This window comes from Pectinophora gossypiella, chromosome 3 (genome assembly GCF_024362695.1).
Source record: "Pectinophora gossypiella chromosome 3, ilPecGoss1.1, whole genome shotgun sequence".
NCBI lineage: Eukaryota > Metazoa > Arthropoda > Insecta > Lepidoptera > Gelechiidae > Pectinophora > Pectinophora gossypiella.
Genome location: NC_065406.1, coordinates 7,496,049 through 7,512,320, shown reverse-complemented (window position 1 = coordinate 7,512,320; position 16,272 = coordinate 7,496,049). Strand labels below are relative to the sequence as shown.

General features: G+C 40.0%; 1 protein-coding gene across 16 annotated transcripts in view; it reads right to left on the bottom strand.

The window, feature by feature from the left end:
- The window catches only part of LOC126381993 (guanine nucleotide-releasing factor 2), a 34,322-nt gene extending 24,048 nt beyond the window's left edge, over positions 1–10,274 (bottom strand). For 13 of the 16 annotated variants that reach the window (XM_050031649.1, XM_050031650.1, XM_050031653.1 and 10 more), the window contains exon 1: positions 2,566–4,341. In XM_050031649.1, the coding sequence (XP_049887606.1) occupies positions 2,566–3,187 (622 nt within the window). In that variant the 5' untranslated portion in view covers positions 3,188–4,341. Of the gene's footprint in view, positions 1–267; positions 410–1,035; positions 1,235–2,565; positions 4,342–10,092 lie in introns of those variants that run through there. The other 3 variants (XM_050031662.1, XM_050031664.1, XM_050031661.1) reach the window with 3 other exon arrangements.
- Between the last annotated feature and the right edge of the window lie 5,998 nt (positions 10,275–16,272).

Sequence of the window (16,272 nt, the reverse complement as noted above, 5' to 3'; positions counted from 1 at the left end):
TTGTATAGCGATTATTCGCAACAAAATTTACATACAATTACCAAACAAGTACTAATTGGAGGCGAATCTTTGTATCGCAACTCCGGAGCCAGGCACATCCGCACAGGCACAGATTAGGAAGCACAGATTACCTTAATTGAATAGCTGGTAAACTGCGTAGTACTGCAGGCGCATTGTTTCATCTCTGCCATTTTGTTTTAACTAACTAGCATAATAAGTCACAATTTTTCCTATACTTTATTGAACGTAGTTTTCCCATCCACTTACCGATACTGGATATTATCCCTAAAATAGACGATTGGTTATCCCCATTTGGTCGATACGGGTCACCGAAGAGAAATGGTAAACTACTTCTTCTCTTAAAGTTTGACATAACAACGGCCCGTTTGGTTCGCGTAACGCAACCGTTCACAGACTGAGCCGCTTATATTCCCAATAAGGAAAAGGTGATGGTTACATGTCCTTATACGAATCACACTTCAGCTAATGAGTAATACATTTGAGTTAAATGTATGGACAACTTTATGTAACAAACAATTATAGTTATTTCAACTCGAAGTTCAGTGGACGTCAGTATAAGGTAAGAGATAACGTAATTCATGTATAATTGACGGCTTATAAGTAATTATTTACATTTTGAACCATAACGTTTATTCATTTTAAAGATTAGATAGATACAATGCAGCGTAATCACATGATTTAAGATGAGAATGAAAGAAGTAAAACTTGTACTTACAACTTATTTATCTTTACTCTTTGTTACTCTTTGTTAGTCCAGTCTGTTCCGATGCCTACTTACTTGAACAGAACTTTACATTGTTCCATAGTGGCTTAAGTTTGTTTATATCAAGCATTTTGCGCCTTAACCATAACGTACATAAATATGTACATACAACCAAAATAAACTTATGTACCCATAAAAACTTTTAAGGAAACCTGTTTGGGCGCATTTTTACATTTGGGTATTGTGAACAATGACGGAGTTGCCGATTTGGTCATCGGATTACATTATATATTATGTCCTTAGTAACTTACGTTAAGTCTTCTAATAAGAAGCAAGTATGGCCGCCGATATCAGTTGGAATGTTGACTTATGAATGGGCTTTAGAATTGTAGAGGGAGTAGTACTGAGACAGAACTCCTACTTTTATCACTGCGATGACGCGGAAGTTTATTTATAACCGTGCAGGCGACAGCAGGACGCGCCCATAGCCGCAGCGCACGAAGACTGGCGACGCGCGACCGCGACAAGGCGAGCGCCTCGCGGTGCGTCATCCACATCATAACATAAGCACACACTCGATATTAACGCCTACTTAGCATGCCCCATCGGTAGCCGCCCGTCGCCTCCGAAATTCGTGCACATTACGACAAAGGAAGCGTATCACAGGGCTAAACAAAAGTTACTTAATCGTGAAAGCATATTATAGCAAATGAATTTAGACACAACCATGTGAAATTATTTCCTGCGTCGCGTTTCTTGCAGATAAACCTAATGGATAATCCGTGTTAAATCACCAAAATCTTTAACAGTAGTTATTCAGAAACACTTAAAGGCATTAACTAAGTTTGATTTGGTGAACAGATAAATTATGATTAAATGCCAAACACATAAAATTGTGATAAATATTCATAAAGCTGTAGCTAATATTACGCCGCTTATAGAAAGTATTATCAGAGCGAAACCAAAACATTCACAAATTCATCTGGCCATGACCTAGACGTGGATATTTTCTATTTATATATCTTGAGAAATTATATATCTTGAGAAATTATTTAAGAATGTACGTGAGTTTTAAATAACGAGTGGAAATTGAGTAAAAAATGAAAGTTTTCGAGAAACTAGATAAAAATCTAAACATGTGCATATTTTTAATAAGGATAAGTATATATCAACAGAGCTTCATACATATTTTTACTGTAGAGGAAAAAAACAGCTCTCCATTTCTCAACGAATATTCATTTGCAAAAATGTGCAAATAAAACCGAATTTGATTTACATTTTTTAATTAATCATCTTAATTTTTGATATGCACATTATTACACTCTCAATGTTTATGTGTTGCTAATAGAGCAAACAGCGCAGTGATTAGTCACAGCGTTTTTGCGGGCGGCCTTAACATTATCACAACAATAAGAACACAATGCTGTTCCCGCGTATCTTACGTCTCGTTACACAAGATCAGACATCTCATTACCTACACTTACTAGCTTTTTACAACGTAACATTGAGGCGGACGAGGAAGACAGAAAGTTTTTCTTCCGTCCCGCCTCGTGGATGTACGTACAACACAGATATTAGATTACTAACTTTCAATTATTTTACAATACGGCCATGAAACTACATATCACGTTTCACGTATGTGGCACAGAAATAATACCCAGATGTCACGTTCACTAGTTTATTGTGTCATTTAACATTTCTGTACTTAACAAGTAACGGTCGAAGGTAAACTCAATGTTCTGACTTCTGACATTCTTAAATGGAACCGCGATTTTGGATTCGTTCAAGCAATAAAAAGTGCACTTATGAGAAAATGATGGCATGTTATGAAACCGTCGTACCGTTTTTGTTGTCGGTGTCGCAGGCTATCTGTCGGTAAACCCCACTTCCCGGCGCGGCGGTATTGCGCGAGTAGCACCGTTGCATCGGCCGGCGTCGAGCCTCCGCTACCGAATATGAATTCCTTGTATCTTCCTTACGCACTGAAGACATACAATCTCCAGAAGGCGACGCATAATGCTTCAAAATGTCATCATTAGCCAGATTCTGTAAGCTGAACCCATTCCTTATGTTATCCTTTCGACTAGCTCGATTCAGTGCCAAGTTATCTAAACTTTTACACGGAGCAAGGGACAGTATGTTATTGTTCCGTATGTCATTGTATTTATTAGTCTCCAACACATTTATGCGGGGACAATGGTCTACTATAATATCCGGTGTGATGTAGTTAGCCTGGTTGGATCGTTGTGCAGTAGGTGATACAGATTTGTAACGGTTACCACGGTGCTTGATATTCTTAATGTTACGTTTGATAACCGATGTTCCTCGTTCTTCAAGAGCCAGTGCGCTGCGCTCCAGAAAGTGCAAAGGGCTTAAGCCGCTCTTATAAACACGATAGCTTCGTTTGTTTTTCCTTTGATTTTTATTATCATCATGAATGAAACTTTCATCGTAATGTGGCATTGTAAATGTTTTCGGTATAAATCAGAAAATTTTCAACTTGTAATATGCTACTGGGCTTCATTTGCTGTGATCTCTTGGGTACACCTTATGCCAACACAGACAATGCACTTACATCTATAATTTATTCCTCTTCAGATTTTCTCTTAAGACTGGTTCCAATTTCCATAGCAACCGGAGATTGCATGCTTGTTTCTAGTTGTCCGTAGAGAAAGGGAAGGCCCTCTAGAAATCTTCGAAAGCAACCACTAAACTTAAATAGCGTTTCTCTTTGATGTTCGATGAAATTTTTAATTGCCTTATTGTTTTTGTACGTCACTGTTAACTTGCCTCATGGATCGCTCTGAATGTGATTCTTGTTGTATCAGTCAGAATCCGAAATAGCGAATACGCGAGGTATATACAATTAGGTCATTATTTATTTACAGTAAACGTCTAGCGACGCGCGTTGTGCGCGCATCACGCGCCTGTTGTCCGACCAGGGTTCCCCGTCAACCTTGGCATTAAAATTCAAGCTTAATATAGTCTGATTGACATCGGTTATTAATTTCTCTCCTAGACGACCTCGAGAGAAGTCTTTATTTTTCCATGCGTAGGAAATTATAACCTGAAGCACTCGCGTTACGAAATGCAAATGTCACAGATACGTAATTAGCAAAGAGCAATAAGTCACGAGTGGATTCGAACGAAAGTTACGAAATCGAGTTTCAATAAATATTTACACTAGGGGGAAACTTGGACATCGGAATTTACAACTTTCTCTAACACGAGGTTGGTTTTGGCTAGTAATATTTTATTTTTATCTTTTTTGTGTTTACTCAATGGGCATCTCAGCGAAACCAATCCAATTTTCTGCAATTCCAATTACATCCAGTAATCTAGTGCAGCAGCTTTTTGTCAATGTAACCGGTTTTTTATATATATTATTTGACACAAGTAACAAGTAGCCGCCAAATCAAACCGTTTTCGCCAAAATCACTTCGTGTAAGTCCATTGGAAAAGTATACAGTCTAAAATTAGCGCTTTTTTCACAACACGATCTCAATATTCATCAGTGCAACGAGCAGACGAACTCATGCGCAGCGGGGCATGCGATTGTCACGGGGTGCCGAGAGTTGAGGCACGGTGTATACGCGAGAGTGGTGCGCGCGGCGGCGGCTGCGCGGCGGCACTGCGCGGGTTGGCAGGTTGCCGGTCGGCTGTCACACCGACAGTGAAAGTGTTTGCTCCATCGCATCTCCGTCTGCCCTCTACGGCTCTACCTCACCAGCCCTGACAAATGTCGCTCCTAACATGTTAACGCGTGACTATCAGCATTACCTAACACTATAATCTCTTCCTACACAATACAAATCACTGTCATATACGACCAGATCACCTAAGCGTTCAACTGAGATTATGTAACGCATATCTGATATGAAAACAAGGTAGGTATATTGAAAATTGGATAATAGGTAAGTGACTTTAACAAAGCCAAGTCCAAATACCGTATCGTTAAAGAATTTGAAAGTAAGTAAAACATGTGACCTAGAGCAGAACACAGTAAAGACAATTAAAAAAAAACGCGATTTAGTATATTATTTTTGTTCGCATTTGACTAAACTATTCATGCTCAACATTAACCACAGTACAGACCATGAACAATTGGACAACACGACACAAACTGCTGATATTGAGGACATCAAACAAAAAACATTTCATCACACGTTCCAGAGTTATTTGTACTCTTCTAATTGTACTCATAAGCGAAAGCGTTGAAGATATCGAGAAAACGCACAAAAGATGTGGAAGTCGTGCCGGATCCTAGAGTTAGCATTTAACATGAACCATGGTCAACAAAGTGAAGTGTGTCAAAGATCTGTGTCACTTGACCATTAACAGCATGACATGCATGTTGCATTCGAAGAAATACGAGACAACCCAATATATTAAACACATGTAGAAACTATTTCTACAGATGGAATGGTAAATCAGTCAATAGAAAAAACAAAATGTAATAAATACATTGAAATATAACACGTATCGTGTACGATTAAATCATATGAAATGCATAATACCTTACATAATATAATAGTAGTATATCTGAAACTTACTAACGATATAGCCTAAATAGAGCGTAGTAATTGCATACAATTTCGTAGAGATACTTCGAAGAAACCAACCAATTAACGATAAAAGCTAACGCCTAATCAGTGTTCCAATAGTTATCGTTTATAGCCTTTTCTTCCGACTGCAGAAAGGTAGGTGCGGATTGCGGTGTGCGGCGCGGGCGCATTCGACCACCGGCCACGGTCCATGCAACTTACTTTCCAATAAACTAGCCCGATCGTGATACCTAGCCTAACGGGATATTATACTTGTAGCTAGTTTATCTGAGCACTACACCCGGCTAAGAGCGTGTCAACCATTTCTAAATAGATGCTAGATTGTTTTGTAAACATAATCCATGCCTCATTTAATATTAAAACATAAATCTTGTTCAAATTCCAGCCACAAAATACATTTAACGAATTACGAAAGTAGCATCGTGGTGCTCAAGTTTGCTCAACGTTGCGGTGACAGAACAGTTCATCACGACTATTTGCAGCAAGAAAATGTAATGATAAACGAATTACACCGTTCTTTGGGCCGTCTTGTTGCCGCAACCAGCGTAAAAAAGTCATCATGTCTAATGTCCCGTACTTTCAAACTAGAGATGATGTTGGATTGGATCGCGTGCCTTAATATCCAAGCTAATAAAAAAGAACCGTTTAAAAATAGGCGTGATCAACTAGCAAACCATTAAATCATATTGTAACAATGTTTTTTAATGTACCACGCCGAAATATTTGCGCTATGAATTATTCTATGAGGGTTTTTGTGGAACTGTTAAATACATTGTACAAATCATCTGCAAAAGATAGAGAACGAAAACGTATGATGATGATGCAAATGGCAAAATAATCAAACTCTTCGGGTCGAACAGCCCGTGCATAAGTATTATGATGTACGACGTACATTTCGCAAATCGTTCCGCGTTCTCATCTCGCGTTCTCGTTGCAACAATAGCTGCCATCAATCATATCAATAACAGGAAGGCCAGACGCTTCAACTGCGAGGATACACCGAATACTATCCCAACAAACTGAACATTAAAGTATATAGCCATCGATGAAGGCCGAAAACCTTTCAATTTATCAATTCCTATAATTGACCATAATAGGTATACATTATATTTATTCTCACGCATGTTCTCACGTCTATTCTATACAGTGGGCCTATTGATAAAATTGAAATAGACGTAAAACGAAGAGTGCAGTAGTGATTATTCAAAAAGTTAGATGATAACATCCTGCGAAACAAATTGGCTGTGGTGCAAGACTGAAGGTTGAAAATATTTGAGAGGCCCGTCGGTATCACGCTCGCTCATCGCGGAGCAAATTGATTTCTATCAAAGGGAGGTTGAGGCCGGCTTCATTCGCTGTTATGATTGCGCAAACGTTTATGGCCAAGAACTACAGAGCAATGATGATTTAAAGACTAATGGCCATTGCTTGGAACGTGAATTTACAAACCACTGAACATAATCGATACAATAACAATTTACTGACACAAATAAAGAAATCAGAATAACAAATTCGTAGTTCATTTCGTGATTTAGACTGTTTATGAATAAAAAAACATCCACAAAATATACCTACTAATGTACGTACCTACCTACATAAACACAAACACGAACATAAACACGATGCATAAAACTCAACTTTTTTTGTTAATGTGTGATTATGATGGATTATCTCAAACGCAGTACATGTTTTCCATGTTTGAAATGCATGAGAACAAGTTATTAAATATGATAACGACCTCTGTAATTACGTACAAGATCATTGTAATAACAAATCTTTTAGTCCGACCTTCAATCACGCAAGTAAAAAACGGATATTTAATTCACGTAAAGCCAACATAGAAATACCAACATAGAATGTGCGTTTTCCTTTCATAAGTGTGACAGTGCGCAAGTGAACAGGTGCACTGTTGCAACTACCGATATGTTCAAGGGCCAAGGCAATCTACGTGCCGACGGCTATCTATGAATTGAAACGCATTCAAAAAACATTTACACATGAAAGATGCTTTGCAAATAGCTAAAGATGATCGAGGAAACATGTGCAAATGGGTTCCTCATAACGGGATCCAACATTCAAAGGAATATTACATCTATCATTATAGGTAGCGGAATCTCGATATCAACAATACTGAAGTGAACTTAATAATAGCTGCGCATAACTTCATTACATTTTTTGATGCTTTAAAAACAGGTTGTGGTTGACTCCGTCAAGGAACATCATAACATTAAAAGACAAATAGGCGGGCACATTACAAGCAAACATTTTTAGAATGAATCTTGCCGCGAACTGAATACGCATTTGCATACATTTTCTGCATCGAATAACAGCAATCAAAACAAGAATTTACGAAGAAAATGGAAGCATGCAAGCACGTAGTGCAGTGGCGACGCAATCGTAGTACCGTTACTGCCTTCATAGATCAGATTTGAACGTGTACAAAACTCTACCATACTACCGACTACACAAAAATAGCTATAACTAATCGACGGGCTTCTAATGCTAAACCGTTTTGAACTCGAGTATCACATAGCAGAAAATGTTTCTTCCGCGTTGAATTATTTCTAACCAAATTAACTAGGTAGGTAAGAATTCTTATCTAATGCAAAATGTTATTTTGGATAGTTACCTATTATGGTTAATATTTAATTCATTCGTTATTAAAATAAATGCCTTTGAACAGGTAGAAAATAACGAGCGATAATGAGTTCTCCGACCTCGTTCATGAACTGTTGAGTATAAATACCACAAAATAATCTTCTCGTATTACACGAGAGCATGTTATATTAACATTATTATAAAATCAAGGAGAATGACTTATACCTACTCGTATAAAACGAACAGACGTGTTCGTCTTTCCAGTGTAGACTAGAAGCTGAATGCTTCAGCGAAATGCGACGAAATATTAATAAAATAAGCCGAATGGCGCAGCGACTAAGCGAATGGCATATATAATTGTTTCACTTCTGTAAGAACGACCGTATCGAGCACAGACCGATATAGGTAGGTAGGTATGTCGAATTCAAACAAATATTTGAGCATACAGCACTTGAGATCTAAGCGTACTACAACGAATATACATATACCTATGTAGTAGTAAGTCTTCCTATTTCTCAACAAATGTAACCCAAAACTCAAGTACTGCTTATAAATCTAAGAATAAAACTTTATTTTCTATGTAATCAGATAGGTACCTAATCGTTAGGATTACGACGAAATACGGATCTGCCAGATGTGGGACGGAAAAAGGAGGACTCGCCGGACGCGGCGTGTGTCGATCAGGTCAGCTTGGCCATAAACTTCGCAACTATCTGTTTGTCCAGGAAGTGTTAAATAGCACGGAAAATACTGGTATTACGTAGTGTAACTACTACGACGCGATGATGGTAACAATAAATATGGCAATTGTGAACATTTTAATCCACAATAATGAAAGGAATTCAAGTCAGGCATATCATTAACATCTCCTCGAATATATTTGTTCAATATATATACTCGAGGTTTCACATTTACGATCATGCACGAGCATTCATACAATATACAATACAATACATAATACAATTTAATACCATCAAACCTGGAACACTCCATACAAAAATCTCATTCTTACCATGCACCATTGTACCGCATGAGGGCACAGACAGTCTGCGAGCACTCTCCCTTACTCTTTACTGGCCTACAGCAACTTAGACTAAAGTAACACCCAGAGTGAGTGAGGTAAATCTATCCATTCTAATGTAGTATGGCGTTAACTTCTTTGAGTAATTGAGATGTAAGTCACACTAAATCCCTACTAAAATTGTAAATGCGAAAGTAATTCGATTGCTGTGTCAAAATCTTGAAAACTGCTTGACTTACATAAACAGCCTATATACGTCCCACTGCTGGGCACAGGCCTCCCCTCAATCAACCGGAGTCAACTGCTTGACTTATTTTGGCAAAATTTTTATACAAGTGGATGATTTTGATTTTGAATTGGGGCTGCAGTTGTTGATTAACAACCCCCTTCCGGTGGGCGAGCCCTTTTTTTTAATAAGCATTTATGAGAATTTTTAATTTCAATGCTGCAATGAAGTAAATAAAACTTTTCTTTCAAATCTTAGATAGTAGGTATGTCTACACTTTTACAAAACTTTAAATAGGGTTTAACATGGTTCTTCATTGTCTTTGAGAAAAAGGTCTGGTAATATTTTACAATATAAATATCCCAATATAAGGTTGTATTTTTGTGACTCAGACCTAATTAGACACTTATCTGAGACACTTATCTGACATGGAGAATCCATAGCAAATAATGAAATAGGCACTAATACAAAATAGGTACTCCATAATACAAACATCATTTCTCCTTATAGATAGTATAAATACATACCTAGCTATGGAGACCGATGTCCATAACTTAGTTAATTAGTTGGAAATTGATGATGATAATCATTGATGGATGTGGGTTCCTAATATCAATTAATTGCCTAGCTAAGAACCTACCAACTTTAGAGTAGAGAAGACAATAGCTATAAACTTTAATTTGTGTCTATATAAAGTAATAATAATAGAAAGAAAGATATGAAGCGTAATCAGAAAATCATTACCAATGCACAGATTTCACAGAGACAACGACAGGACATAGTAAATTACGAACTGTACAATGGGCAGTAAATTAGGTTTACAAATTAAAAACCTCAGAGACTTGAGTGTTGGTTATTTTTAAAATGTAGTCTGACTTAGGTTCATTCAGGTATTTCTATCCACGTCGATATATGTATTCAAAGGAATGAAAAAGTGGTGTTGTTACGCATAACTTACCTTGCCCGCATTTGTCAGTCTTTGGAGTAGAAGTCATTGTAATCGGTACCGCAAACTACTACGGCATATTACACCAAATATTTAAGTCCATACAATAAACTGAACAGAATCTGTATTTAAAATATATCACCATAACAAACACTATGATGAGGTGAACCAACCGGCGGCCATTTTTGATGTTTCGGTAGCAGGGCTGCCAGATGAAAAAAAGGCATGATCGTACGTCAACTACAAAAAAATCGTATTCCAAGGAAATTTTGAAATGAAAAGATAGTACAACTTAAAAGTTCAAAGTTTTTATGAAAAATGAGAATAATTCGTTAAGAATCAGAAAAATAATGCAATAAAACTGTTTATTAGACTTATACTAATTTTCTGAGGTTAATTTTATTTTTTTTTTATTCGGAAAACTGCGCTATTCGTCATCTATCGCCTGCATCACTTGCATGTCGTCGGGTTTTATTATTCTTGGAATCAGTATCATGAGTGGCAGTAACGTCGGTACTTTTTAATGTAATTACTGGAAACAGCAATGGTAGTTTCAAGACAGTCCAGTTCCGATAGAATGGCGCCATCTAAATCGTATCTTTTTTAATTTCTTCTGCACTTGTGATTAAAAAAATGCCTGCAACGTTGAAAAAAATCAAAGCTGTCGGAGTAACACATTTGTTTTTTTGTTTTATTACGAAATGTTGCCAGGTACCGAAAAATCGTACATTTTCCGTACGATCGTAGTCTTGCGATCGTACATGAGTAGAAATGCCAAAAAATCGTACGAGTACGATTTAAATCGTACATCTGGCAGCCCTGTTCGGTAGTATATTTTTTACATAGCTAACATCACACCGACAAAGGTATATCATTGAGTACAGCCATATAGATAAATAAAATAAACTCCTTGCTTTCTTTATTTATCTTTGTGAATAAATAGCAAACAAAAATTGAGACTAGTTTTCAAAATATCCAAAGCCATTAAAGGAAGGAAAAAACTTATAATGATGTCTTGTCAAAGACAAAGTATCATGGGGGACTTTTTCACGCCGTGTAATCTACGTGGAACGAATGTTGTCGATAGGTGCCATATTTTTTAATGATGTATGACAATTGCGCTGGCCTGTGATTGGTTAGCGGTGACAGCCATCTTTATCGGCGTCCTGTCAAAAATGTGGCAAACTGTGTGATCGATTGAAGTATATTTGTGCTTATACCTTCTCCACTTTATCTTGTAATACAAACAAAGCCCAGTGAGTCTTTTCGCATGTATTTTCTTTCGAAAATGTATTCCGAGTGCTGTGTTTGCAAAAATTCGCGACAAGGCGCTGTTTTGCATCAATTTCCATGCACCGAGAAGAGACTCAATAAGTGGCGGAAGTGTCTCGAAAACTAAATTAATTTAAAAGACACACCTAGAAGTGAACTTTTAAATCCATTTGTGTGTAAATCGCATATTAAAAGGTACGGATTTATCAAAAAAATATTGTAAAAAAATAAATAATTTAATGAATAATCTAACCAAAAATAAACCTTACTAACCAAGCTCTAACTTAAAAAAAGGTTATAAGGTCTTGTTTCCGGGTTTGGTATTATTTTCTACAGTTTTTACGTTTATCTGGGAGTTTGAAATAAGTACTTACATGTTTCAAATTCGAATTAAAAATCTGTGGAATAATACCGATCCCGGTTACAAGACCTGATCTTTTGAACATCCCGATTCTGTACATTAGGCCGCCTAACGGGTAGTCCTTTGCCAAGTAAAATTCGATTATTAAAAAAAACAACTGTCATATATCATTAGAACGAAACAAACAAAACGTTTTTTTTCCAATACTAGAGATGTTCGTCTGATACGTAGTATCTCTTACTAGTCTGTGGACTTTTGGCGGGAACGGAAACGGAACGGTTGCTTTCTTCATTGAATAATCAATACGATGGGAATGTAGTGGAGCATTTGTCGGTAGTAACTTTAGGAGCGCCATTAGTCGACCCACTGAGGGTGATGGTGTTTCGCTGACCGTGAGTGCTCTGCAATCTCTCGCCAGTGGCTCCAAGAAGCTGTAATGCATGCAGCGGCCACATCCCGGCAAACCGCGTCGGCTCGCGGGCTAAACCTGGCAGAGGGGGACCTGCTGTTTTCTGAGCGGTAAGGTCTTACGCGGATCCCTCCCGCACATTGCACAAAGTCTGCTTCAGTGGGGAAGGCAACCCACCGCAGATATGCAACGGGCTTTGGCGGACCCGGTGAAGCAGCAAGGCAAGGTGAATGGCCTAGGGCGACGGTAGAGGGCAAGAGAGACCGTCGGCCAGACACTGCATCCAAACATTCCTCCGGTCGTAGCGGCTATCCGTTCCATCGGATTAAGGAGTGGGCGGACGAGAGAGTGCGTCTGTGTATGCGCGCGCGCTTACGCACTTAAATATGTCCTGCGCAGATGACGGCTTTTGGAAAATGGATTCTGAAACTTCTAAAAGTCCTGTGGCGATGGGCTGAGGTAGAGAGGTCTGGCTGTATTGCAGGTTGGGCTTTGTCTAAGGTCTACACACAGGCGGCTCGGGTGTCGATGGTCGCTTCTACGCTGACCCGGGGTAACAGCGTGGACTCGGCAGCGCTCCGAGTGTCGGAGCAGCCCTATTTAGGGACGCACTGCTTCCCCCGCTCAGCCGGGGAAGGGGCTAGAAAAGGTGCCCTAAACAAATGTTTACCCCAACTATACTATACAGGGAGGTAGCAACCGCGGCTGCCTTTGCAACCTATTCTCGCGGTCGACATAATAAAAGAAAAATAAAAACATCGGAATTGATTTTTGCTGCGTGGAATGTACGCACTCTCCTGGATCGTGAGAAGAATCAATGTCCAGAACGCAAAACAGCCATTGTATCGCGAGAACTAGGCCGCTACAACGTGGCTATTGCTGCGCTTAGTGAGACCCGTTTGGCTGATGAAGGAGAGATGGTTGAGCGTGGTGGTGGATACACTTTCTATTGGAAGGGGACTGCTGCGTCTGAATCAAGGCGTTCTGGAGTTGGGTTCGCAGTTAGAAATGACATAGCCAAAAAATTACAAGAGTGTCCAATTTACACCTCGGACCGAGTTATTTCCATTCGGCTGCATGTGGAGAATAATAAATTCTTAAATGTAATTAGCGTGTATGCACCAACGTTGGACAAAACCGATGAGATCAAGGATGCATTCTATGGGGAACTAACGCATACACTCACCAAAATACGTCCCTGCGAACAGATACTGTTGCTGGGGGATTTTAATGCGAGAGTTGGGCGTGATTTTGAAGCGTGGCCTGATGTTCTCGGAAGACATGGTATAGGAAATATGAATAGCAATGGACAGCTCTTGCTAGGACTTTGTAGTCAATTCGACCTGACCATCACTAACACCATTTTTAGACTTCCGGCAAAATATAAGGCAACTTGGATGCATCCTCGATCTAAGCACTGGCATCTCATTGACTATGCCATTGTACGACGACGAGACATTTCGCAGGTGAACATAACACGCGTCATGCGCGGTGCCAACTGTTGGACGGACCACCAACTCGTCATAACCAAACTTAGACTCAAGTTACAGCCTCCCCGCAGAAGAGACCGTGTTAAGCAGACACGTACAAATATTGAAAATCTTAGCCAACTTGAGACTCGGAAGGCTTATGTGGAGGCGTTAAGTGACCCGCTTGATCTGCTTGATGTTGAGAATGGCGATCTGAACACCACCTGGCAGGCCTTATCGTCACATGTGATTGACACCAGCAATCAAGTTCTGGGTCTTAAAACGCGGAAAAATGAAGACTGGTTTGATGTTAACGACAGGGAACTTACTGAAGCCGTCAGTAAGCATCGTACTCTCCTTCGCCAGTCACGTAACAACAATCGCCAAAGTAACGCATCTGAGCAAGTAAGGATGAGTGGTGCTGCTCTAAGAAAGCTTACCCGCGATATCAAAGATAAGTGGTGGCAAGACAAAATACAATATATGCAGTGGCTGGTTGATACTAACCAACTTGGCACTTTCTATGGTGAAGTGCGCGAGTTAATTGGTACGACGTACCATAAGTGCGTGCCTATAAAGTCTGCGGATGGTTCCAAATTCTTGACCATCAAAGAAGATGTACTCGAACGTTGGGCTGAGCACTTTAACACCTTACTTAATGTGGATCGATCAGCAGATCTAGAGTACCTCGCGCCAGCTACTGAACTTCTCAAACCACCTTCTTTGGAGGAAGTTGTCGCTGCGATCAGACAACAACAAAACAATAAAGCGGTTGGTGTTGATAATATCTGTGGGGAGATACTTAAGTACGGAGGAGAGAAGCTACATAAGGTCTTGTGGAAGTTTTTTACACGCATGTGGAATGAAATGCGAGTACCCGATTGTTTTAAAGTTTCTCGCGTGTGTTCTCTGTATAAAAACAAAGGGGATCGCTCTGATTGTAACTCGTATAGGGGCATCTCGCTTCTGTCAACTCCGGGAAAAGTATTCGCTAGACTCCTTCTCAACCGCTTGTTGCCTCTATCTGAAACTCTGTTGCCAGAAACCCAGTTCGGTTTCAGACCGGACAGAGGGACCTGCGAAGCCATTTTTTCCGTCCGTCAGCTTATGGAGAAAAGCAGAGAACAAGATCGACCTCTGTTCCTATGCTTTGTCGATCTGGAAGAGGCTTTTGACTGCGTCCCTCGGGAAGCTTTATGGATGCTCCTGGCTAAGCTGGGATGCCCGGACAAGTTCGTTAGACTGATACGCCTTCTGCATGACGATATGAAGTGTTGTGTTACAGTCAACGGAGAGCAGTCTCAGTTTTTCTCTGTTACATGCGGCGTGAAGCAAGGATGCGTGCTCGCACCGACTCTTTTTGCTCTGTACTTTGCCGTAGTAATAAGGGAAACATTGCAACATCTTACAGAGGGCATTCGCATTCGCTTCCGAATGGAAGGCAGTATTTTTAACTTAGCTCGGCTTCGAGCTAGTACAAAGGTCTCCTATGACATCATTACGGAGATTATGTACGCGGACGATCTTTGTTTTGTGGCGGATACTCGTGAAGGTTTGCAGGCAATGATGACGTCACTTAATGAAACATGCTACAAGTTTGGCCTTAAGATCAGTGCCAAAAAGACTGAGGTTATGGTCTTGGAGTCGCGTTGCTCCTTGCCCTTCGAAATCGGTCTTGATGATGACGTCCTTAAGTGTGTGGACAAATTCAGGTATTTGGGTAGCACAATCTCAGCCAAATGTGATCTTGACGCTGAGATAAATAGCAGGATAGGGGCAGCTTCGGCTGCTTTTGGCAAACTGCGACGAAAGGTTTTTCGGTCCCACGATTTAAAGGTAGCGACAAAGATCGGCGTATATATGGCGATAGTTCTGCCTAACCTTTTGTACTCTGCGGAAACCTGGTGCCTTTATAGAAAGCACATTCGTATGCTAGACAGGTTCCATCTAAGATGCCTCCGCGACATTTTAAACATCCATTGGTCAGACCGAGTCAGGAACACTGACGTTCTACGGAAAGCGAATGTCTGCGGCATCGAGGCATATTTGATGCGGCGTCAGCTACGATGGTGTGGGCACTTGGCGAGAATGTCAGACGAGAGAGTGGCGAAACGTTTGTTCTTTTCAGAACTCCAGTCGGGCAAACGAAAATGCGGTGGCCAATACCTGCGTTACAAGGACGTTCTGAAAAGGCACATGAAACAGTGCCACATCGAGCCCTCATGCTGGGAGGCGCAAGCAAGCCAGCGCCCGGAGTGGAGACGCCTTGTTCAACAAAAGGTGTCTGACTTCGAAAAAGAAAGAAGGTCAGATCTGGATAGAAAACGTGATGATCTGAAAGCCCGACCACCTGCGGCAATCACCTATAATTACGTAGGGGGTGTGCTGACGTGTCCAAAATGTGGGCGCACGTTTTCACATAAAATTGGCTATACGAGCCATCACAGAGCACACCAGAGAGCAGACTTACCAAGCTCTTGAATGGCAACCGTCAATGAATCCACCAGCTGCTGTCGCTGTAGTCGAAATCGACTGTGAAGCATCATCAATCAATACGAAGTGGTGTTTTGTGGTTAATGATCGAATTAAGTTAGTCGGAAAATATTCGCGATACTGTTATTATATCGGAATATTCAATAAACAAAGTGTACCTATCTATTTTCGCTTCGTGCCAACAAGCC